Source organism: Heterocephalus glaber, unplaced genomic scaffold (assembly GCF_053883595.1).
Source record: "Heterocephalus glaber isolate CG9 unplaced genomic scaffold, H.glaber_assembly_v1.0 deba00001662, whole genome shotgun sequence".
In the NCBI taxonomy this organism is placed as follows: domain Eukaryota; kingdom Metazoa; phylum Chordata; class Mammalia; order Rodentia; family Bathyergidae; genus Heterocephalus; species Heterocephalus glaber.
In genome coordinates, this window is record NW_028258403.1 from 4,135,876 (window position 1) to 4,158,387 (window position 22,512).

At 50.9% G+C, this 22,512-nt stretch overlaps 1 protein-coding gene and 1 long non-coding RNA gene across 2 annotated transcripts; one reads left to right on the forward strand and one right to left on the reverse strand.

The window, feature by feature from the left end:
* Positions 1–1,360: 1,360 nt before the first annotated feature.
* On the reverse strand, positions 1,361–14,671 carry LOC147822320 (uncharacterized). Its single transcript, XR_015445792.1, has 4 exons — positions 14,212–14,671; positions 7,003–7,174; positions 5,247–5,458; positions 1,361–2,273 (listed from the first exon to the last, which is right to left on the reverse strand). It is a non-coding gene; the product is annotated as an uncharacterized LOC147822320 (long non-coding RNA).
* A 38-nt stretch (positions 14,672–14,709) lies between these two features.
* On the forward strand, positions 14,710–21,071 carry Lrp10 (LDL receptor related protein 10). The gene is made up of 7 exons (XM_004864196.3): positions 14,710–15,347; positions 15,735–15,779; positions 16,229–16,364; positions 18,047–18,237; positions 18,452–19,478; positions 19,774–19,903; positions 20,026–21,071. Exons 1-7 carry the CDS (start codon positions 15,197–15,199, stop codon positions 20,611–20,613), a joined length of 2,268 nt encoding a protein of 755 aa, XP_004864253.1. The 5' UTR covers positions 14,710–15,196; the 3' UTR covers positions 20,614–21,071.
* The last annotated feature ends 1,441 nt before the right edge of the window (positions 21,072–22,512 follow it).

The following is a 22,512-nucleotide window of genomic DNA, read 5'->3' on the forward strand; positions in this document are numbered from 1 at the left end:
GACATATACTACTGGGGGCTGGGGACAGAGCCCAACTGTTCACTCCCAGTCTGCCTTAAAAGGCCACCTTTTACACCCAGGGCTGCTAAAAGACAGAGGAAGTGGTCAAGCTGAGCCCACTCGGAAAATCTTCCTAAATTGCATTACACCGCCTGTGATCTGGCCACAGCCTCTCAGTTCCCTGTTCCATCTCTGCCTCGCCAGGAGTATTCCCAAGGTCATGTTCGGCCTCGAGCTCAAGGAAGCCTCAGGACCTAAGAAGGCTCTTCTGGGCCTGGGGCTCCCCTGCTGGGGCAGAGGACACCAGAGAGAAAGTGCCCTGCAGCTTGTCAGCAGGGTCCTTCTCCTGGCAAACAGCGATCTCCCCTCAACTGCCCAGGAGAAGCGGGGTGGCCAGGTTGGGAGGGCAAAATAACAAAGCTTTGTTTCCTCTTTCCTGAGGAGCTGCTGCCACAGACGGGGTTCCCAGGCTACTGACCCACCCTTCCTCCAAAAACCAGCCCAAAGGGTGGAATGGGCTCGGTTGCTGAGTCAGCTCAGCTGGAGGAGAGCAGTCCCCTGTCTTCACCCCCCTTCCCTTCCTGCCTCAGCCCAGCCCACCGGGCTCCAGCCCAGGTCCTTCCACAGTCTGCCTGGCCCCACCTATGCCAGTCATCCATCCAGCTGCTATTCAGGGCTGCTTAGTGTGATTGCTTTGGCAGAGGGGGTACCCTACCTTCCTGCCAGGCAGGAACCCTGACCCCAGGCCTGCCCTTCTGCACCTCCCCTGCCAACAGCTGTTTGGTAGGACAGGTGTGTCTCCTCAGAGTTGGACACCACCCCTCACCACCCTCACCAGAGGGGACAGGAACCTTGAAAAGGTGGCATGGGGAACTCAGGGACATGGGGGGGATGCGTGTGGCAAGGAACTCAAAGATGAGCTCATGTCCCCTTTGTGTTTTTGTGGTCCACATCTGGAGACAATTACAGATGTTATCCAGTGGGAGTTCTGCAAAACACAGCTGGACCCAGTGGAGGAGCTGGGAGGGGGGGGCCTGCCAGAGGGAAGAGGAGGGGGAGCCTCAGGCTCCCGTGGCTGGAGTGCGGTTTCCCCATCACGAGGAAATTGTTTGGCCGTGATTCTGGAATCACAAGATGCTCTCTGAAGCCAAGGGGGAGAGAAGGGAATGGAAGACCAGAGACAAAGGGGGAAGAGGTAGAAGATGGGCTTCAGAAACAGCACTGTGGGGTGGAGGGCTGCAGATGGAGCTCAGTGCCAAACCACTTGCCTGGCATGTGTGGGCCTCAGGTTGGATCTCCCGTACCCCCTCCCCCCGCAAATTTTTTTTGAGGGTGGAGGCTCCAGGGTCCCGTGCTGCTGACGTGCTTGGGCCTGTCCACCCCACCCCACCGAGGCTGCCCGTGACCCTGGGAGGTGCCTTGGTGATCACAAGGCCCCACTGCAATGAACCACTGGGACACACTGGGCCCAGTGGCTCCCGAAGACCGGCAAACTGCTTTTGCTGGCTGATTTGTCCATTGGGCCTGACCCAGTTTCTGTGGTTCCAAGTTCCTTTATTCGAAAGCAGCACATGTGAGCTGGAGCAACCAGCAGGGAGCCAAGAGGAATCTGCAGGGAGGTTTGGGCAGACCCAGGGAGCCAGGTCTAAGGAGGTGCTGGCTCTGGGGCTAGGGCCAGGAAGGGGAAGTATTCTCCCCACCACTGCACCCCATACATTTGAGGGGGGTCATGGGTTTCCCAGTTGCTCCTTCCCCTGTCCAGGGCTCCTGCCACCAGCTGGGCCCATGCCTCCAGGGCTGCCAGCCAGGCGCTGGGTCAGCGGGCTGGGATGCGGAGATCCAAGAGGAGCCACGCCCTCTGGAGGGGAGAGGCCCTGGCACCGCACGGTCTGGCTGCCCCTGCTGTGCCTCACTGTCCACCTCAATCTGATGAACTTCCCAGTCCTCTTCCCCTCTGTAGATGCCTTCCTGTTCCAGCAAAGGGAAGCTGAGGTCCCCACAACATGCAATGACACAAGTACTAACATGGAGCCCATTTTACAGATAAGGAAGCTGAGACCCAGAAAGATACATGACTTTCTCAAGGTTAAAGCTTGTAAGTCCAAATTTAAAGCCCAGGTCAGATTTTTTTTTCTTTTTTCCTGCACAAGCAGATTCTGGCAGTGTCTTGGTTGTCTCCTCCAGTGTGGACCCTGTGTAGCTAGGTCCTCGTGGTATTGTGTCCTGGATCCGTCAGCATATATGGGCTTGCTCACTGCGCTGTGTGACCGCGTCTGTATGGGGGCGGGAGAGCAGGGGAGAGGATTGTTTCTCAGGAAGCTGCTGTGCCAGCCCCCACCCTTCTTAGGGGCAGGAGAAGGTGCTCTGAGAAAAAGAAGGGTCCCCAAGACTCAAGCCCAAGGGGCTATTCGAGACCATGACAGCGGACAGGGAAGGGGTGGGGGCAGTGAACAGCTGGGCTCCCGGGCCTGGGGAGGTGGAGGCCTTCAGGGAGGTGACCATTCTCTAAAGTCCCCAAGAACCCCCAGCCAAGGCTGCTCCACTGCCCACGAGCCCTCCTACCTCCTTCCTAGCCACCCCCAAATCTGAATTCACTTCCTTTAGGAGATCAATTCTGCACACTTAGGCCCGCAGCAGGGGGTTTCTGCCTTTCTCCCTCAGACAGTTTTAGGAGACCAGGGAGACACACGGTCAGCCTGCAAGGGGCTAAGCAGCCAGGGCCTGGAAGGAAGGCAGCCCTGACTGGCCTGCAGCCACCTTCCAAATGAGCTCACACACATACTTTCCACCCTGGCCTAGCGCTGTTGGCTCAGCTCCTTCCAGGCCAGCCTTCCCCAGCCAGGCCCAGCCTGCTCTGCCCTCCCCTGCCACCAGTCCTAGGCCCACAGGCTCCATAGCAGGATCACGGGACACCTTAGGCTGGGATTGTCATTATGTCCCCAGGGAGCAGCTTCCTCCACCTCCCGTGAGGCCAGCTCCCTGCAAAGTCCCTATTCCTCAGCCATCCAGGCCTTCACAGCTCTGAGGTGGAGAGGGAGACAAGCTCCCTGACCCCAAAGACCCACACCTGGGTAGGGAAGGAAGGCAGAACAGACACTGCAGTGAATGGGCGTAAGGGCTGCCTTCGAGTGCCCATAGTCACTCGCTGACTCAGGGACCAGACCTCATCTGGAAGCTGCCTTACTGTGGGTCATATCCTGCTCCGATCACTTGATTTCCCACTTAGGGCTACTTCCCAGACCTGGGGCAGGAAGGAGCTAGGTAGGGCAAGGCCAGGCTGCCCACCAAGAGGAGGAAAGACCAGTGCCTCAGAAGGCCTAATGGATTCATAATACATGCCACAGACCCTACTTGCCTCTATTTATTCCGGGGTCAGTCACCTTCATCCCACTGCCAAAGATGCGTATAACTGGGCCAGCGAACAAGTGCAGCTCCCCGGTGCTCTCCCAGTCTGTTCAGTGCCTGACTATGCTAGGAGCACGGCTGTCCTGACAGTATAGCCTGGATCCAGGAATGTCTCTGGGGCCTTTGAGTTAGGACAGTATATTCAGATGTGGGGGACAATTCTTCCCACTTTAGATCCCCCAAACTATGGCCATTGGAAGTTAATCACATAGCTACTGCCTGCCTTTACCAGGCTCTGATGGCACAGTTCTGTCAAGGAATTCCTATAGTTCATAATTCCCTATCACAGCCACTGACAGACCAGCTCTGTCCTCTTTTCTCTTAAAAGACATGGTGGGGCCAGAGATTTGGGTCAGTGGTTCCGCTGCCTGCCTCGAAAGCACAAGGTCCTGAGTTCCATCCCCGGTACCAAAAAAAAAAGACATGGTGCTGGGCACGCTGAAGGCCTACGGTAAGTGTGTTGCATTGAATCTCCAGTGGTAGTTGTGATAATACATATATAGTATTGTATATACGGTATTGTATACACATGTACAGAAGAACTATGTACACATAAGCAGAGAATACAAAAGCTAAATAATCACTGGGATATACAATTAAACTCCGTGGACTTTGTGGACTTCACTGTAAGTTTTATCTCAGTCTTTAAAAATTTTTTTGTTGTTTTGGTTTGGTTTTGTTTTTTGAGATAAAGTCTTGCTGTGTAGTGCAGGCTAGCATTGAACTCACTATGTAGCCTAGGCTAGCCTTGAACTCACTGTGATCCCCCTGCCTCAGCCTCCTGAGTGCTAGCCTCCCCAGAGTGTGGGCCACCATGCCTGGCTCTTAAAAGTATTTTTTACAAAAAGAGAAAAACTACACAGGTGTAAAGAGGTTCATACACCCAGAACTCTGTAGGGCTCCCCATCCCCAATTTATCCTTAATCTAGGAGGGCTCAGTGTTAGGTTGTGTTGACCTAGCTTTTCCGGAAATCCCAAGACTTGAGGTTGTGCCCCAGACCAGTGGTGACCCGGCCTGGCAGGCCCCGCAGGGGGCGTCTCCTAGCTATACCCCTCTGAGCTCCCTGACAGATGTCCTCGACCCTCCCCTCCACTCTTCCGACCTGGGCTGCTGCAGAGGCTCCCAGGTACCCGCCTGTCGGTCCGCAGCAGAGGGAGGCTCTCAGAACAGCCGAGACTGGCCTGCCAGGGCGTGCAGGGCTGTGGCGCCCCCTCGTGCTGGGTGTGGGGACCGCATCCTGGCCCGGACCTGAGCGGCAGGGCAGAGCCGGCCGGGTCAGGCTGGCCCGGACGCGGACCCCACCGACAGCTCCCTCCCCCTTTCCCCTTCCGTGCTTCCACCCTGACACCTGTACTTAAAGGGGCGGGGCCCTGGGCGAGACAGGCTGACGAGCCGTCCTCAGCCTTCCAGCTGCCAAGAGGAAGTCAGTTTCCGTCCACTGTCCGCCTTTGGGGACTGCAGGGAGTGCAGCGTTCGCCACCGCCTGGAAGCGCAGGGTCGGGGAGGACGAGGGAGGGAGACGCTGTTCTCAGGCCTGACCTCGGGGCTCCTGGGTGTCACGCAGCACCCCCCCCCATGCCCCCGGACACTGATCACTCCAGGATGCCTGTGCCCTAGGCCGCAGGGTCAGAGGCCAGGGGAGACTGCAGAACACTATAGGGGCGAGGGGACCCTCCTGTCCACCGAATCTAAGAGTGGGACATTTCTGTGCCACCTCCCTGAGGCCTTTGGAGACCACAGCCATGTGTCATGGGGCCCTGTCACCTGCACCCATCCTCCCGTCCTCATCCCACCCACCCACCTCCCTTTTTTTCTTTTGGTTTTTTGTTTGTTTGGGTACCGGGGATCAAACTCGGGTCCTTGTGCTTCCGCAGCAGGCGGCAAAACCACTGAGCTAAATCCCCGGCCCTTCTTTTGGTTTTTTGAAAGAGTCTCGCTGTGTAGCACGGGCTGGCCTCAAACTCATGATCCTCCTGCCTCAGTGTTGAGGTTACAGGCTTGTGCTGGGCTCCATCCAGTCTCATGTGTACAAAGATCCTGAAGTTTCTAGATCTGAAGTTTAAACAAAACAAAACAAAACAACTATAGGTATCTTGTATTGCAGTTTGTGCTAAAATTTTTCATTTATGAAATGTTAATATTTTTAAATATATCAGGTATTTTTAAAAACTATCAGTATTTCTTAATTTTGTGATATACTAGATTGAAATGCATCTCATTAGTTGCTGAAGCACAAGCCGCCTTCCGGAACCATGTAGTAGAGTCTTCAACTCCAGCCTTCAGACATAGAGGTTTCCCCATCTTGAAAAGCTCTCTCCTGGATGCTCCATATGGATATTGCATAGTTTTCTCCACTTTTTCCTATCCTCATAAGCCAAAAATTTTCAAGCTGTCTGCATTCCTTCACTGTTTTTTTTTTTTTTTTGAAGTTACTAAGGCTTGACCCCCAAGTCCTTGTGTGTGTGCTAGGCAACCACTCTGCCACTTAGCTGCATCCCCAGCCCTTTTCTCTTTTTAATTTCATTTTGAGACAGGGTGTTACTCAGTTGCCCAGGCTGGCCTCAAACAATCCTCCTGCCTCAGCCTCAAGAATAGCTGGGATTACAGGCACACGCCATTGGACAAGCTCTTGAACTCAAGCTCTACATCTGTACCACAAATCCAGGCATTGACTGAAACTGCTTCCTTCTGGAAAGGCCTTCCTGACCTCAGGGACTTTTCCTGGACTCCACTTCCACTGGCTTCGTTTTCCACCTAACACACCTTGCCTGAGGAAGCTCCTCTGGCCCTGTCCTCTGGGAGTTATCCACCCTGGCAGAGTGGACGAGGAGCCCTGAAGGCTAGACAGGTGTCCCTTTCTGTCCACTGAGGCCCAGAGCTTCTGTGCCTCAAGCAGGGAGTTGGCTGACCGTCTTCATTTGCTCTGTGAATTCCAGTTGTGGTCCTTCAAATTGTACAAAATAAACCAATTCTCACTCCACAGTACAGCTTGTCAAATACATGAATGCAGTTTTCATGCCTCTTCCTCCTCCTTTCTCCTCTTCCTCTCCTTCTCTTTCCTTTTTTTTTTTTTTTTCTTCAATACTGGGGATTGAACTGAAGGCCTTCACACTGAGCCACATTCCCAGTCCTTTATTTTTTATGAGGCAGGGTCTTGCTAAGTTGCTAAGTTGCCCAGACTAAGTTCCTGCTGCCTCAGCCTCCCAGAGTGCTGGGACAATTTTCATGTATTCTAGCACTAAAGTTAAATTTTGACCAGGAGTGGTGGCCCACACCTGTAATCCCAGCACTCTGGAGGCTGAGGCAGGAGAACTGCTGTGAGTTCAAGGCCAGCCTGAACTGCATAGCAAGACCCTATGTCAAAAATATAAAGTTTAATTTTCTTTATTGAAAATCCTTTCTATTTCCTTACATACCTCATCATATGACATGGCTTAGAAATCCCTCAACATTCCTGTCACCTTCCTCTGGATTGTTTCCTTTTACTAATCTCTTAAAGCATGGCTTCTAGTATAGGCAGGGAATATCATATACTAATAAGGGGCAAGGACTCTGGATTACACAATCTGGATTTCAATCCAGTTTTTACTACTTACTACTTGGGTGACCTTCAGTGCATAATTTATCCTCCCTGAGCTTCAGCTTCTTCATCTTTAAAGTGCAACTTATAGCCAGGTATAGTGAGTCATGCCTGTGCTTCCAGCTCCTCAGGAGGCTTAGGCAGGAGGATCTCAAGTGGGAGGCCAGTTGGAGCAACTTAATAACACCCTGTGTCAAAATGAATAATAAAAATAAAAAGGGATGGAGATGTAGCTTGCTAGTAGAGTATCCTTGGGTTTAATCCCCTATACCTTTCCCCTAAAAAAGTGCAACCAATAATAGAAGGGTAATTGTTATGGTTTAGATCTAGAATGTCTCTCAAAAGTTCCATGTTGAAAGGTGGGCCTGGTCAGAAAGGGCAGGTCAGTGGGAGTGTGACTTAGAAGGGTGTATTCTCAGCCCTGGATCCTTCTCTCTTTGCTTCCTGGTCACCATGGTGTGAGCTGCTTTCCTCCGCCAATTCTTTCACCATCCTTTCTGCCATGGGGCCTGCTCACCATAGACTGAACCCACTGAACCTGTAAGCCAAAATAAACCTCTCCTCTATAAGTTGCAGGGGTCAGGTATTGTGCTCCAGCAACAGGAAAGCGACTAAAACAATAGATGAGTGGATTAAAAGCCATCATCTATACGATGCCCATGACCAGCAGTCATGAATGCATTCACTCTTCCCACAGGGTTTCTTGAGTGCCTACATGTCCCAGGCATGGTTTTTGGTACTGAGGACATAACAGGAAACAAATTGATCCTCACCCTCATGAAACTTACAATCCTGTGACAGAGCAGGCAGTATATACGGTCGATAAGTGAGTAAAATGTATAGTGTATTGGATAGTGGTAAGTGCCTCAGAGGAAGTTGAAGAAGAGCGATAGTATTGTTTTTCCTTTGTTTTGTTTGCATTGCTAGGGACTGAACCCAGGGCCTTTACACTGCATTACATCTCCAGGCCTTTTTTTTATTTTGAGGCAGAGTCTCACTAAGTTACCCAAGGCTTGAACTTGTGATCCTCCTACTTCCATCCCTGAGTGCTGGAACTGCAGGTGTGCGCCCCCACTCCTGGCTTGAGGATGTAATTTTAAATATCATAGCTAGGGAAGGTCCCATTGAGAACCTGAGGCTATGAGGGGATAGGAAGAAGAGCATCTCAAGGAAAAGAAACAGAAAATACCAAGGCCTGTGAGGAGAGCAAGCCTGCTGTACTAAGGGACGGGATCACATGACTGCAACAGAATGAGAAGGAAGAAAAAAGCAGAAGTGATCAGACAGGTAACAGGGCAAGATCCCATAGTGCTTTATAAGTCACCAGAAAGGCTCTGGTTCTTATTTACTATATTTATTTCTTTATTTGGGGGGGGGGGTTGGGGGGGCTGGTTAGATAGCATCTCACTATGTAGTTCAGACTGGCCTTAAATTCACTATGTAGCCCAGACTGGTCTTGAACTCCTGTCAATCCCCCTGCCTCAGCCTCCTGAGTGTTGGGATTACTGGTGTGCTGTACCCCACCAGGCTAAATGTGCATTTTTTAAACTGCTAAAATTCTGGGGAATGCATCAACTAGCAATAGATACTTAACTTAGATTTGAGTACCCAAAGCAGACTGTTGCTGTGATAAATACCTAGAATATAAAAGTGACTTTAATGCTGCACACAGTGGCACATGCCTATAATCCCAGCATTTGGGAGGCTGAGGTAGGAGGATCGCCACAAGTTTGAGGCCAGCCTTGACTATATAGTGAATTCAAGGACAGGCTGAACTACACAGTGAAACCTTATCTCAAAAAACCAAAACCAAACCAAAACAAAACAAAAGATGACTTTGGAATCAGGTAAAGACAGATGCTGGGAAGACTCTGAGAAGTTAGTATAAATTTAAAATGCCTTAAAGTATCTATAAGTAGAATCATAATGGCCTCTATTTTTCACAGTGCCAGGGATTGAACCCAGGGCCTTGTGCACATGTAGTCAAGCAGCGAGGGCTACACTGAGCCTCAGCCCTGTAAGGATCTTTTAAAAGGCAGCCAGTATGAGCTGGGGATGTAGCTCAGTGGCACTGCGCCTGCCTGGCAAGCGCAAGGTCCTGAGTTTGATTCCCAGTACCGCAAAGAAAAAAAAAAGGCAGCCAGTAAAGATTTAAAGGGAAGTGAGAAGGTGTTTTTGAAACTGGGAGAAAGAGAAGCCTTGCTATATAGCGAGCTTAGCAGTAGTTAACCTCTAGTAATGTGGAAAACAGAAAATCCAGCTAATAAATGAGAAATCTAACTAAGGAGATTTTCAGGCAGAGTGTTGAAGGTGACACCTGCTTTCTTTTTGCTGCTGTAGTAAAGTGTGAGAAAGAGAGATGAACTGGGGGAAAATACTATTTTAAAAGGAGCCAGAAGCTGTGGGGTGGCACACGCTTAGAAGCCCAGTTACTCAAGAGACTGAGGTGGGAGGACTGTAAATTCAAGGCCAGCCTGAGCCATTTAGCAAGACAAACACAAAGGGAGCCAGAAATTGTTAGATTTTAAATCAGCATTTCCAGATAGCAAATTATACTAAAATTTTAAAATACCTCTTGTACAGATATCAAATCCTGAGTACTCTCAGGAAAACACTGTATGAGGCCAGGCCAGGCATTGTAGTGCATGCTTGTGATCCCAGCACTTAGGAGGAAGAGGCATGAGGTATGTTAAGACACACAGAGAGGGGAGAGACCACCTGGGCAGGCTTCGTGTGAACAAGAAGGCTATTTATTCACTCAGGGGGGGCAAGTGGGCTGAGTCTGAAAGGGAGTCAACCCAGAGCAAGGGAGAGCAAAGATTTTTAAGGAGGAGGTGGTTGGCACGCATTGGGGGAGTTGCTGGATATCTGAGGAGCTGGTGCCTTGAGGAGTCTGGGGTCAGAGTCAGTGTGGCCATGGTGCTCGGATAGGGTGCCAGCGCAGATGTATTCAGACTCCCTAGAACCAAGGGTGGTGTAGCTGTACCCGGAGTTCCTGGACCTGAGGAACTGGGGCATGGTGCTCTGCAATAGTCCTTCCTGCTAGCCGTAACAGCCCATCTCATCGGGGGTGACAGGAGGATTGCTGCAAGTTCAAGGCCAGCCTGGGCTACAAAGTGAGACCCTGTCTCAAAAAAAAAAAAAAAAAAAAGAATGAGGCCTAAATTGACTCTAACATCCACTGTTAAGATTTCAGAAGGAGCTGGGCATGGTTGGGCATGCCTGTTATTCATGCACTCTGGGAAGCCAAAGCAGGAGGATCACCAAATTTAAGCCAGCCTAACCAATTTAGCAACTTCATGAGATCCTGTCTCAAAAAAAAAAAGAAAATTAATAAATGCCTGGGATGTAGCTCAGTGCAAAGGCCCTGGGTTCACTGCTCAGTCACACACACACACACCTCAAAGGGAGCCAGGCATGCTGGCGTACACTTGTAATCCCAGCACTTGGGAAGCAGAGGCAGGAGGATCATAAATTCAAGGCTAGCCTGGATAACATAGCGAGATCTCATCTCAAAAAAAAAAATTTTTGTTTTGGTACCAGAAATCGAACTCAGGGCCTCACACTTGCCAGGCAGGCACTGTTCCACTAAGCTATATCTCTGCCCAGCCCCCAATTTTTTTCCAGAAGGCTCTAAGGTAATGCTCAATAAGCTGTTCAATTAAAGATTAAACAGTGGAGATTGTAAAAAGCTTGGGCTGGTGATTTAGCTCAGTGGTTCCGTCGCCTGCCTTGCAAGCACAAGGTCCTGAGTTTGATCCCTGGTACCAAAAAAAAAGAAGAAGCTGAACAGAGCCTGCTATGGTGGCACACACCGATAATCCTAGCACTCAGGTTCATGGTTTTAAGCAATAGGTAACTAAAACACTAACTTTATCACTAGACCCATTTTATACATGGACAGACTCAGGCATGAAGATGTAAAAAGCTTGCCAAAGCCGTGCAGCTAATAAATGACAGTGCTGAGATTTGGACCCAGGCAGTCTGACTTTAGAGTCCAGTTCTGCTTTATCTTTTCCTTTTTTTTTTTTTTTTGGTACTGGGGATTGAACTCGGGTCCTTGCGCTTGCGCAGCAGGCGGTGAAACCACTGAGCTAAATACCTGGCCTTTTCCTTTTTTTAAAAATCATTTTGTTTTGGGGGGTTTTTTGTACCAGGGATCGAACTCAGAACCTTCTGCTTGTGAGGCAGGCGGCGGAACCACTGAGCTAAATCCCCGGTCCTTTTTTTTCATTTTGAGACAGTGTCTCCCTATGTAGTTCAGGCTGGCCTTGCTTTCCAGTATGTCAGCATTTGTGCAAGCACACCATGCTCTTCACTTACATGCACTTGATTTGAAATCAGCTGAAATCTCTGGTTTCTCTTTATCCAAACAACAGTTAAATTAGCTCTCCCTGTCACACATTGGTGTTTCGAACCTAACATTTGATTGCACATGTTTACGTAATCTATCATTATAGATACTTAAGATCCATCATTTTAGGTTGTCAAAATCTTCAGAGTCATCATTTTGTCTTTCATCTTTCAATTCTTTTTTTTTTTTTTTTTTTTTTTTTTGGTACCGGGGATTGAACTCTGGTCCTTGCACTTGCGAGGCAGGAGGCAGAACCACTGAGCTAAATCCCCGGCTTACAGAGAAATAGTCACACATATAATGAAATTGCTAAAAAGCCAAAAAGGAGATAGTGAGATAGACCACACATTAGCAAATCTCCTGTTGAGTGCTTCCTGATAGCTAAACAGAAACCAAATCCCACTGCAAGGGAGGCTGGGAAATGGAGTTTGCAGGAAGAGGCCAGAGACTCTGAAAGCAAGTGAATGACTGGCACACTACCTCTTACCACTTTGCATGTTCATAAACCATCTGTTTTATAGTCTGTTCTAGGAATGAGCTAGGTATTTTAGTCCTTGCTCTGAAGATACTAGTATCTATCAGGATTAACAGCAAGGATTCTGATTCAGACAATGTGACTAAGTCTTGGCTCTTGCACATGCTAGTAGTTTGACTGTGAGCCAGTTATCTAGCTTGTCTGTGACTAAGTTTCTTTAATTATAAAAGGAGGACAAAAATAACTCCTACTTCCCAGAGGTATGGTGAGCATTAAATATATGTAAAGTCCTTTGAACAGTGCCTAGTATATGGTGAATATTCTATAAAAGCACCACAAAAAACAAAAAGTTGTTAAACATCATTTGAAAACTAAATATCTGCCCATTATCCATTAATTCCACTATTTTTCACAATTGCTTAAAGATTTCCAAGAACATTTCCACAGGCCCATTCCTAAAGGTACTTGATGTCAAGGACCCATGCATTTAAACTCACTGAGGTAATTTAACTGAAACTTACAATACACAAGAGCTTAATTTCTCTAATTTCTTTGTCATTTTGTGTATTTATTTTATTTTTCCTTCTGCCTCATTTTTTTTAGTTTGTTTGTTTTTTGCAGTATCGGGGATAGAATTCAGGACCTTGTGCTTTCGAGGCAGGCAGCGGCACCGGCACCACTGAGCTAAATCCCCAGCCCTGTCTGTTTGTTTGAGATGGAATCTATGCTATGTTGGCCAGGCCCACATGGCTGCCTTGGTGTGCTCAATCAATTCAAAACAAATACCTTTCATGCTCATTCTTTTTTTTTTCTTTTTTGTTACCGGGGATCGTCTTTCATGGTCATTTTGACTTTGGGGAAGAGGCAGAAGTCCTACAGTGCCAAATCCAGGGAATAAGGCGGAAGGCTCACTGTAATTTTTTTTCTTTTAGGTTTTTTGAGACACGGTATTGCTATGCAGTTCAGGCTGGCCTTGAACTCACTATGTAGCCCAAGCTGACCTCAAACTCACAGCAATTCTCCTGCCTCAGCCTCCCCAGTACTGGGATTGTAATTATTTATTTATTTATTTATTTATTTATTTTTGAAGCAGGGTCTCGATTTGTAGTTCAGACTGACCCTGAACTCAACTATGTGCCCCAGGCTGGCCTCAAACTTGCAGCAATCCTTAAAAAAAAATAAAAAAAATAAAAAAACTTGCAGCAATCCTTCTGCCTCAGCCTCCCAAGTGCTAGGATTAGAGGCGTGTGCCACCACAACCAGCCCTGGGATTATAATGTTTTAGAGCCTGCCTTTCCATTGGATGGCACTAGGCAGCAGCATTCACCGTATATTTGATCACACGTCCCGAAGAGTTCTTCCAGAACTGCTTCAGGTCTGGCATGGTGGCACTAGCTTGTTATCCTGGCACTTGGGAGGCTTCAGCAGGCGGATCACCAGGAGTTCAAGGTCAGCCTGTGGTACTTAATGAGACCCTGTCTCAAAAAACAACAACAGTGGGGCAGGGATTTAGCTCAGTTGTTCCACCGAAGTCCTGAGTCCAATCCCCAGTACTCTACACAGCTCCCCCAAAAAATAAAAGAACTGCTTCAGAAAGCGGCAAGAACAATGGGTTAAGTGTGTTTGAAGGGAAGTATTTTGAGGTGGATTAATGCCAATGTGTCTTGTGCTGTAAAAAATTATATATTTATTTATTTTATTTATTTATTCTTTCTGTACTGGGGATCGAACTCAGGACCTTGCACTTGCCAGGCAAGCACGGTCCCACTGAGCTATATCCCCGGGCCTGTAATAAATTTTTCTTTGGTACCGGGGATCGAACTTGGGTCCTTGCACTTGTGTAGCAGGCGGCAAAACCACTGAGCTAAATCTCCGGCCCCGCTGTAATAAATTTTTAAAATTTAACTACATATTGTATTTTTTGACCAGCCCCTCTTACGCCCAAAACGCAGTTCAGTATTTACAATCTAGTTATTATTTATTAATATTATCTGTTCATGCCATAGGAAATCAGTAACCTCAAGCCCAGATATATTAGAAATATCTCCTGTGACTGAAAATAATAATTGCTAAAAATAATAATAACAATAATTGCTAAGGAGCACTTCCTATGCCTGACACCGTGGTTAATACTCAATTTTCATTATCTCCCCAGATGCTCACAACAAGCGTAAGAGGAGGGCTGGGGATTTAGCTCACTGGTTCCAGCGCCTGCCTCGAAAGCGCAAGGTCCCGAGTTTGATCCCCGGTACCAAAAAAAAAAAAAAAAGGAAATAAAAACAGTAAGGGGAGTGGAACTACTCTAGACTTTTTATAACTAAGACTACAGACTCTGAATACTTTTCTCAAGGTCACACAGGCAGCATGTGGGGCGGCACATTTACTCATGTGTTTACCATTTATTACTGGCTTCTGACTGTGTCTCAGCGGCAGAGCAGCTCCTCCGCGGGTACAAAGGTAAACAGTCCAGACCGACCGGAAGTTTCAGTGTGCAGAGTAAGGGCGGAGGTGGGAATGAAGAATAAACAAATATTATAATTCCCTGCGGTAATTGCTACAGTAAAGGCTCACTACCCAAAATGCTGCTGGATCTCAGATGCTGTGACAAGAAAAAGTACTGAAGATTTGAGGGTCCAAAGAAAAGACTCTATAGTTACGAAATAAGCTTATGTCCTTTGACAAACGCATTAAAAAGTGTCCAGTAACCCAAAAAAAACAGGTTACACCCAAAGGACTACCAAAGCGGGATTCAAGGTAGAGCTGGCACTGCCAGTCCAGGGGCAGTCAGGCGAGGCGGGGCGGGGCGGGGCGGGGCGGGGCCGGAAGGGGTTCTGGAGCCGGTGGGCGGGGCCTGAGCGGTGACAGGTAGGGGCGGGGACATGCGTCCGGCCCATCCCCCCACCCCCACCCCCCCGCGGCTCCAACTCCCGGGCAGGCTGGGGTACCGGCCGGGCGCGGGCCGGGAATCGCGCCTGCCGACCGCCTCTCCGCCGCCCGCTCCCCCGCCGCGTCCCGAGGACTGGACGCGCTGGGCAAGCTGAGCGGCGCGCGGACCAGCCCTGGAGGCCGACAGTCAGCAAAGTTTGGTCTTAAGAGGAAGTGGTCGACAGCCCCGGCAGGTGGCAGCCAGGCCTAGACCGGGACACTCGAGGCCTGCCGCCCGACTGTAAGCAAGGACGCGCCCCAGCCCCCGGCCCCAGCTCCGAGCCGAGTGCCGGGACCTCGGAGTTCGCCCCCGGGAGAAGACTCCAGGCGATCGCAGGAAACAAGTCAGAAGTTGGCGAGAGGCTCCGCCTCTAGCCCTGGGTGGCCTCCGCCTCCCTAGCCCCCCCCCCCCCCCCGCCCTGGCCGCGGGAGCTCGGATCGGATCGAGCCCGGGTCATGAGGCCCCGAGGAGCAGCGGCACCCGGGAGCCTGGACCCCTGGGAAATCCCTGCCTCTCCGCTGGGTAGACGACCGGAGCTCCGGGACTCGCCCTGCGCTTCCGGACGCCTCGGGATGCTGGCTGCCATCCTCCTGCTCCTCCTCCTTGGTAAGAACCGAGACCGGACTATCCACCGGGCGCCCAGCCCCCAGAGCTGTCATTGGGCCTGGTCGGTCCAGTGCCCTGCTTTATGACCCGTCGACCCGCCCTGACTACCCGTGCCCTCCAGCCCTGCCGTCGCAGCCAGCGCTGGCCCCCAGCCCCAACCCCTGCGCAATGCTTCTCGGCTCTCAGCCCTGGTCCTCTCGGGCGTCTCCAGATCACCCTAGTAACCTTACAGGTCCTGCCGGCGGACCTTACTTCCAGGTCACACACCGTAGTCCCCAGCACCTCTGCACCTTCCCTGAAGCTACCCGGAAGTCTCCTCGAGTTCAGGTAAAGAAAACTTTTATTTAGATTTACTTACTCTCCTGCCCTTTCTCGCTCTCCCTCTAGGAGGCGCTCTGGCCCATCCAGACCGTACCATTTTCTCAAATCCTGGTGAGCAGAGGGTTCCCCTGTGGTTCTACTTGGGGATTGGGGATGAGGACTAACCTACGGTGGTTTTAGTGTGAAAACTATTTATCTTTGACTTTACAGATAGGGAAAACAAGGTACAATGTGGCCCCTCACCTGGTAGTTGTTAAGTACCATTTCATTTTTTCCGTGGAATATCCCTGCTCAGTCTCCCTAGCTAGAATATAGTCTTTAGGAGAGTAGAGACACTGTTTCCTGCTCCTCCTGCCTAAGGGCCCGCATGAACCTGACCTGAGCATTGTTTATGGTGTTAATAGGGTGAAGCTACGAAGAGTGTGGAGAGGAGAGTCCAGCGGGCTGAGGGAGGGCTTCTGCTCCCTCTTGAAGAGCACAGGCCCTTGGAGGCCACAGGCCTGGGGAGGAGTGGGACGTTAAGGGGCTCTCTACCACTGTGCCCACCTTCCTCCCTCCAGCTTGTGTGAACCCCCCAGCACTGCTCTTGGAAGTGCAGGGAACCTTACAGAGGCCCCTGGGCCGGGAAAGCCGAAGCTTTCCTGCCAACTGTACCTGGGTCATCCTGGGCAGCAAGGAGCAGACTGTGACGGTCAGGTGAGAAGCAAGGCATGAGCCGGGTTCCTCTCCCCTGCCCCTTCCGGGTCCACTGTGGATGTCTTCAGGAATCATTTCTCTGTGGCCTTTTCCATTCTTGCCAACGGGAAAAGAGAAGCATTGTATTTGCCCTAGTCTGCCTAAAAGCTGGACTTGTTCTAGGCTAGATATGGTAAATTAAAGCTGGACTGAGGTAGACTTTTTTTTTTCCAGTACTGTGTACTGAACTCATGGCCTTCACACTAAGCTGAATCCCTAGCCCTTTTATTTTTTGTTTTTTAAGACAGAATCTTGCTAAGTTGAGAAGTTACCCAAGCTGTGTTCAAACTTTAGTCCTCCTGCCTCAGCTTCTCAAAGTGCTGGGATTACAGGTGTGCACCATCACATCTGGCTTTTTCTTTTGTTTTTCTTCTTTTTTTTTTGAGACAGGGTCTTATTATGTAGCACAGGCTGGCCTGGAACACAAAATTCTCCTGCCTCAGCCTCTTTGAGTGTAGGATTACAGGTATGTGCCACCATACCTGGCAGAAGTGGTCATCTACTTTGAGTCCTGGACATCTCCAAAGGACGATGGTCACTCTAGAAACGGTCTTGGCCTCAGATAGAAGTGTTCTGAGGAGTTCTTCAGTCTGTTGTACATCCATGCCTGAGATTCAGATCTCTTAATCATCTTAGAACCTTCCTCAGCTTCAGGTTTTATTTGGTTGTTTGTTTGGTTTGGTTTTTTCTGTGGTGCTGGAATTTAATCCAGGGCCTCACATATGATAGCCAAGTCCTCTACCACAGATCTACATCTCCAGCTACCCCCATATCTGTTAAATATTCCAGGTCTCCCCGGGTTTCTCTGACCTGAGGTCGTGGGGTTGGGGTCCATGGTAAATATCTAGCTGTTTGCTTCACACAGTTCATTTGCTATGATTTTTTTTTTTGGTACCAGAGATCGAACTCAGGACCTTGCACTTGCTAGGCAGGGGCAGTGCCACTGAGCTAAATCCCCGCCCCCACTTGCTGTGAATTTACCCAAAAAGAGAGAGAGTCTGGAGAGAGGCTGTTGGGACAGAGGGCTCTGCATGCCATAAGGGTGTCAGTCTCACTCAGCTGGCATTGGGGGTTAGTGAGTTCTGGTTAATTAAACTGTCTAGTAATTGTTGTATTCTGGGGCCATCGTTGGGTAACATCGCTGCAACAACCAGAAAGCAATAAAACTTTTGTTTGTTTGTTTTAATAAAACTGTTCTTTAACTTAAGCAAAGTTAGTTATTCCAGAGGGCCCTAGGATATATCTCATGATCTTGTGCCATGGGCCTCTGTCAGGACTGTCCCATTGTTTATATTTGGCTGAGTTTTCCATTTTGGGGGGACAGTACGGGGGATTGAACCTAGGGCCTTCCTACTGAGCTACATCCCCAGCCTTTTTTAATTATATTGTTTTGGACAGGTTCTTGCTAAGTCACTAAGTTGCCCAAACTGGGCTTGAACTTGCAGTCGTCCTGCCTCAGCCTCCCAGAGTGTTGGGGTTACATCTCCACGCCCAGCTTCCACTCTGAGTTTTCATTTGGCTCTTTGAGTCATGGATAAGCAGTTGTTTGTACTTCTTGAGTTAGAAGGGGCCTGGTGGCACTAGATGTAAGAAGCAGGAGGCAGTTAGAACATCTCATGTTCTGCTCTCCTCTGCCTCTGTAGGTTCCAGAAACTGCACCTGGCCTGTGGCTCAGAGCATTTACTCCTGCACTCTCCTCTTCAGCCACTGATCTCCCTGTGTGAGGCACCTGCCAGCCCTCTGCAGCTGCCAGGGGGCAACGTCACCATCACCTACAGCTATGCCGGGGCCAGAGCACCCATGGGCCAGGGCTTCCTGCTCTCCTACAGCCAAGGTAGGCTGGACAGGAGTGTGTGAGGGGCCATTAGAATACACACTGGAGGGCCGGGGATTTAGCGCAGTGGTTTTGGCGCCTGGTGTACAAGCACAAGGACCCAAGTTTGATCCCCCGTACCAAAAAAAAGAATAGACACTGGAAGCCCCAGGGAAGAGGAGAGGATCCCGAGGGCCCTGGTGCCTCACAGTCCCTCTCTCTGACGCCTCTGTAGATTGGTTGATGTGCTTGGAGGAAGAGTTCCAGTGCCTGAACCACCGCTGTATACCTGCCGGCCTGCGCTGTGATGGGATTGATGCCTGCGGCGATGGCTCAGACGAAGCCGGTTGCAGCTCAGACGCATTCCCTGGCCTGACCCCTGACCCCAGCCCCACCCTATCCTGCAATCTCACCTTGGAGGATTTCTACGGGGTTTTCTCCTCCCCTGCATTTTCACACCCACCCTCAGTCTCCCACTCCCAGTCCCCCCAGTCCTGCCTGTGGCTGCTGGACCCCCATGATGGCCGGCGGCTGGCAGTGCGCTTCACAACCCTGGACTTGGGCACTGGGGATGCAGTGCATGTGTATGATGGCCCTGGGCCTCCCGAGACCCCTCGGCTGCTACGCAGTCTAACCCACTTCAGCAATGGTAAGGCTGTCACTGTGGAGACACTGTCTGGCCAGGCTGTCGTGACCTACTACACACCTGCTAAGAACAGTGGTCGTGGATTCAATGCTACCTACCATGTGTGGGGATACTGCTTGCCTTGGGACCGGCCCTGTGGCTTGCGCTCTGGCCTGGGGGCTGGTGAAAGCCTAGGGGAGCGGTGCTACAGTGAGGCACAGCACTGCGATGGCTTGTGGGATTGTGCCGACGGCACAGATGAGGAAAACTGCCCCAGCTGCCCACCTGGACACTTCCCCTGCGGGGCTGCCGACACCCCTGCTGCCACTGCCTGCTACCTACCTGCTGACCGCTGCAACTACCAGACATTCTGTGCCGATGGAGCAGATGAGAGACGCTGCCGGCACTGCCAGCCTGGCAACTTCCGATGTCAAGATGAGAAATGCGTATATGAGACATGGGTGTGCGATGGGCAGCCAGACTGTGCCGACGGCAGTGATGAGTGGGAATGCTCCTATGCCCTGCCCCGAAAGGTCATCACAGCTGCAGTCATTGGCAGCCTGGTGTGTGGCCTGCTGCTGGTCATCGCCCTGGGCTGCACCTGCAAGCTTTATGCCATTCGCACCCAGGAGTACAGGTCAGTGGAAGTGGGCTGGCTGTAGAAATGTGGGCACCGAGGGCAAGATGGGACCATGCAGCTGATGAAACTGCAGGGAACATGCAGGTACCCACCTTGATTAGTTCTTGGAAAGACCAAGTCTGAACCCTGAGAGCAGTTTCAAGGAAGGAGGAGACATCAGGTGACCTTTAGGCATGCCATAGCATAGCTCCAGCTCTTCTAGGCTGGGTGTGGTGGGGAGAGGCCTGCCCAGGGTGGGGAGGCTGCCCTGATTGGGGACCACCAGTGACTGAGCAGCCCCCATTCCCCCCAGCATCTTTGCACCCCTCTCCCGGATGGAGGCTGAGATTGTGCAACAGCAGGCACCCCCCTCCTATGGGCAGCTCATTGCCCAGGGTGCCATCCCTCCTGTGGAAGACTTCCCTACGGAGAACCCTAATGACGTAAGTCATTCCTTCCAGCCCCCACTCCTCCCAGTCCCAGCCCCACTGCAGCCAGCACCGCACCTCCTTTACTTGCCCATCCAGCCCCCTGACTCTCACCTCTCTGCCTCCTGTCCTTGCAGAACTCAGTGCTGGGCAACCTGCGTTCTCTACTGCAGATCTTGCGTCAGGATGTGACTCCAGGGGGTGCCTCAGGTGGCCGCCGCCGCCAGCGGGGCCGCTCAGTGCGTCGCCTGGTTCGCCGTCTCCGTCGCTGGGGCCTGCTTCCCCGAATCAACCCTCCAGCTCGGGCCCCTGAGACCAGACCCCAGGTCACACCTTCCTCTGCTCCCCTGGAGGGCCTGGATGGCAGCACAGGTCCAGCCTGTGAGGGTGGAGCAGTGGGTGGGCAGGATGGGGAAGAAGCACCCCCCCTGCCCATCAAATCCCCCCTCCCATCTGCCAGCGCAACTCCAGCCCTCCCTACTGTCCCTGAGACCCAGGGACCACTGCCCTCAGCTCCTCTAGAGCCATCACTGTTGTCTGGAGTGGTGCAGGCCCTTCGAGGCCGCCTCCTGCCCAGCTTGTGGCCCCCAGGACCAACCTGGACCCCACCTGGACCCCACACAGTGGTCTTGGCCCCAGAGGATGAGGACGATGTGCTGCTAATGCCACTGGCTGAGCCAGGAGTCTGGGTGGTTGAGGCAGAGGATGAGCCACTGCTTTCCTGAGGTGACCTGGCTCTCCTGCAGGCTCTAATCACAGCAGCATGACCTGCTAGAGGCTAGTTCAGCTTCCCCATTGACGTGTGTAGCTGCTGGAAGTTAGATGTCCTGCAAGCAGGGAGAGGGCTTGATGAGACCTCTGTATACAGCCAGAGACCACCGTCCCTCCACCTCCCTCTCCTCATCCCACAGCTACCTGGACCATACAGTTCTTAAAGGATCATAGGCCTGGACACTCCATCCTTGCCAAACCCCCACCCAAAAGTGGCCTTAAGCACCAGAATGCCAATTGGTTGGAAACTCACCAGCATCTAAGGCGGGGAATCAGGCAGAGCCAGAGGTTCTGCCAACCTCCATCCATAGAGGGCCTGGTTCACAAAAAGAACACACTGAATACCTCTGTCCCATAGCTAGGTCATTGCCCAGGAAATTAAAGTAAAAAATAAAGGAATCACAAGTTTTAACATTTTGTCAATTAACTATGAGCCCTGCCTTCCTACCATCTCAGCCTGTTTACTTCATCGTATTCCTCCCCATAGAGGGGCCTTTGTGCCTTTGCTAAGCCCCCCATCTGCTGCCCTCTTTCTGTTCATCTTACTGTTGATTTTTATATCACTCAGAAGGTAAGAAAATTCAAGGAACCCTAAGGAACTACCCTTTCCACCTCTACTTGCTGCCTGGGGCCCAGCCCTCCGGTAAGGGACATCAGCAATGAGCACCAAGCCTCTGTTCAGTGCCAGGCCGGAAGTCAGGAGCCAGCGGGCCCCTGCAGCTTGGAAGGTTCCGTTTATGAAGTGCTCTCCAAGCACAGATCACAGGAGCAGGCTGTCCCTGGTAGAACACAGAAGCTGTGACTTCTGCCCTCCACCCCCACCAGGCACTTAACAGTCTGTCCTGTGCAAGGCAGATGAGCTCTCAGCCTAGCTCCCTCAAAGCAGGCAAAGATTAGTTGAAGGAAAAAAAATCACAAACATTTCAGGGTGTGAAAGGGCTGGCATCATCCAGACCAAATCCTAGAAGTCTTCCTGGAAGAGGGCTCAAGCTGAATTCTAAAGAATGTTCTCAGCCAGGTGTGGTGGTGCATGCTTGTAACCCCAGCATTTGGAAGACTTGAGGCAGGAGGATTGCTGTAAGTTCAAGGCCAGCATGAACTACATAGACCCTGTCTCAAAAAAAAAACCAATAAAAAGATGCTCTCACCAGTTAGTATAGAGGTGAACATTCTAAGCAGGTCAAGTAAATTAAAGAGACTTGAGGGCCAGAGCCTGGACCCCAGAGAAGGCAACAGAAGCACAAGCAGTGGCCAGAGCCAAAGGAGCTAGGGAGGGCAAAAGAATGGCCCGTGAGGAATGTTGGAACCTCAGGGAAGGCAGCTGCCCCAGAGTTTGACAGGACACCTCAGGAAAGAAGCTGAGGCTTTCCTCAACGGAACCAGTCCCCAGCCCTCCCCTCTGGCGGAGGAGGCCTGTTGATTACACCCTGTCAACATCCTCACCCCTAGCAGTAATTACATAATTTCCTCTCTCCTAGTGAGCAAGAGCCTGGAGAAGCAGTAAAGGGGCTGTGGGCCCACGTGCAGCCTTAGGACCTGGCGTCTTGGCTCAGGGAAGACCTGAGTTCCTTTCACTCCATGCCTTCTCCAGAGATTGAGGAAGGGCCTCTGGAAAACCTGACTCCTGTTCACAGAGCTCTCTTCCTTTGGGCTTCCTTTCCCAGTGCAAACAGCCCTTGGATCCAGCCACTGTCAGGCTCCCTGAGATCTGAAGCAGAGTACTGATTTCCTCCTGTCTACCACCTGGCCTTGCTCGTTTCTTCCATAGTCATCTCAAAAGCCCGTAACCTGATTATCTTCATCCCTTGACCTGTTCCAAGACCTTTTTCCTTCTAGGGGTATTTCTAACTTGA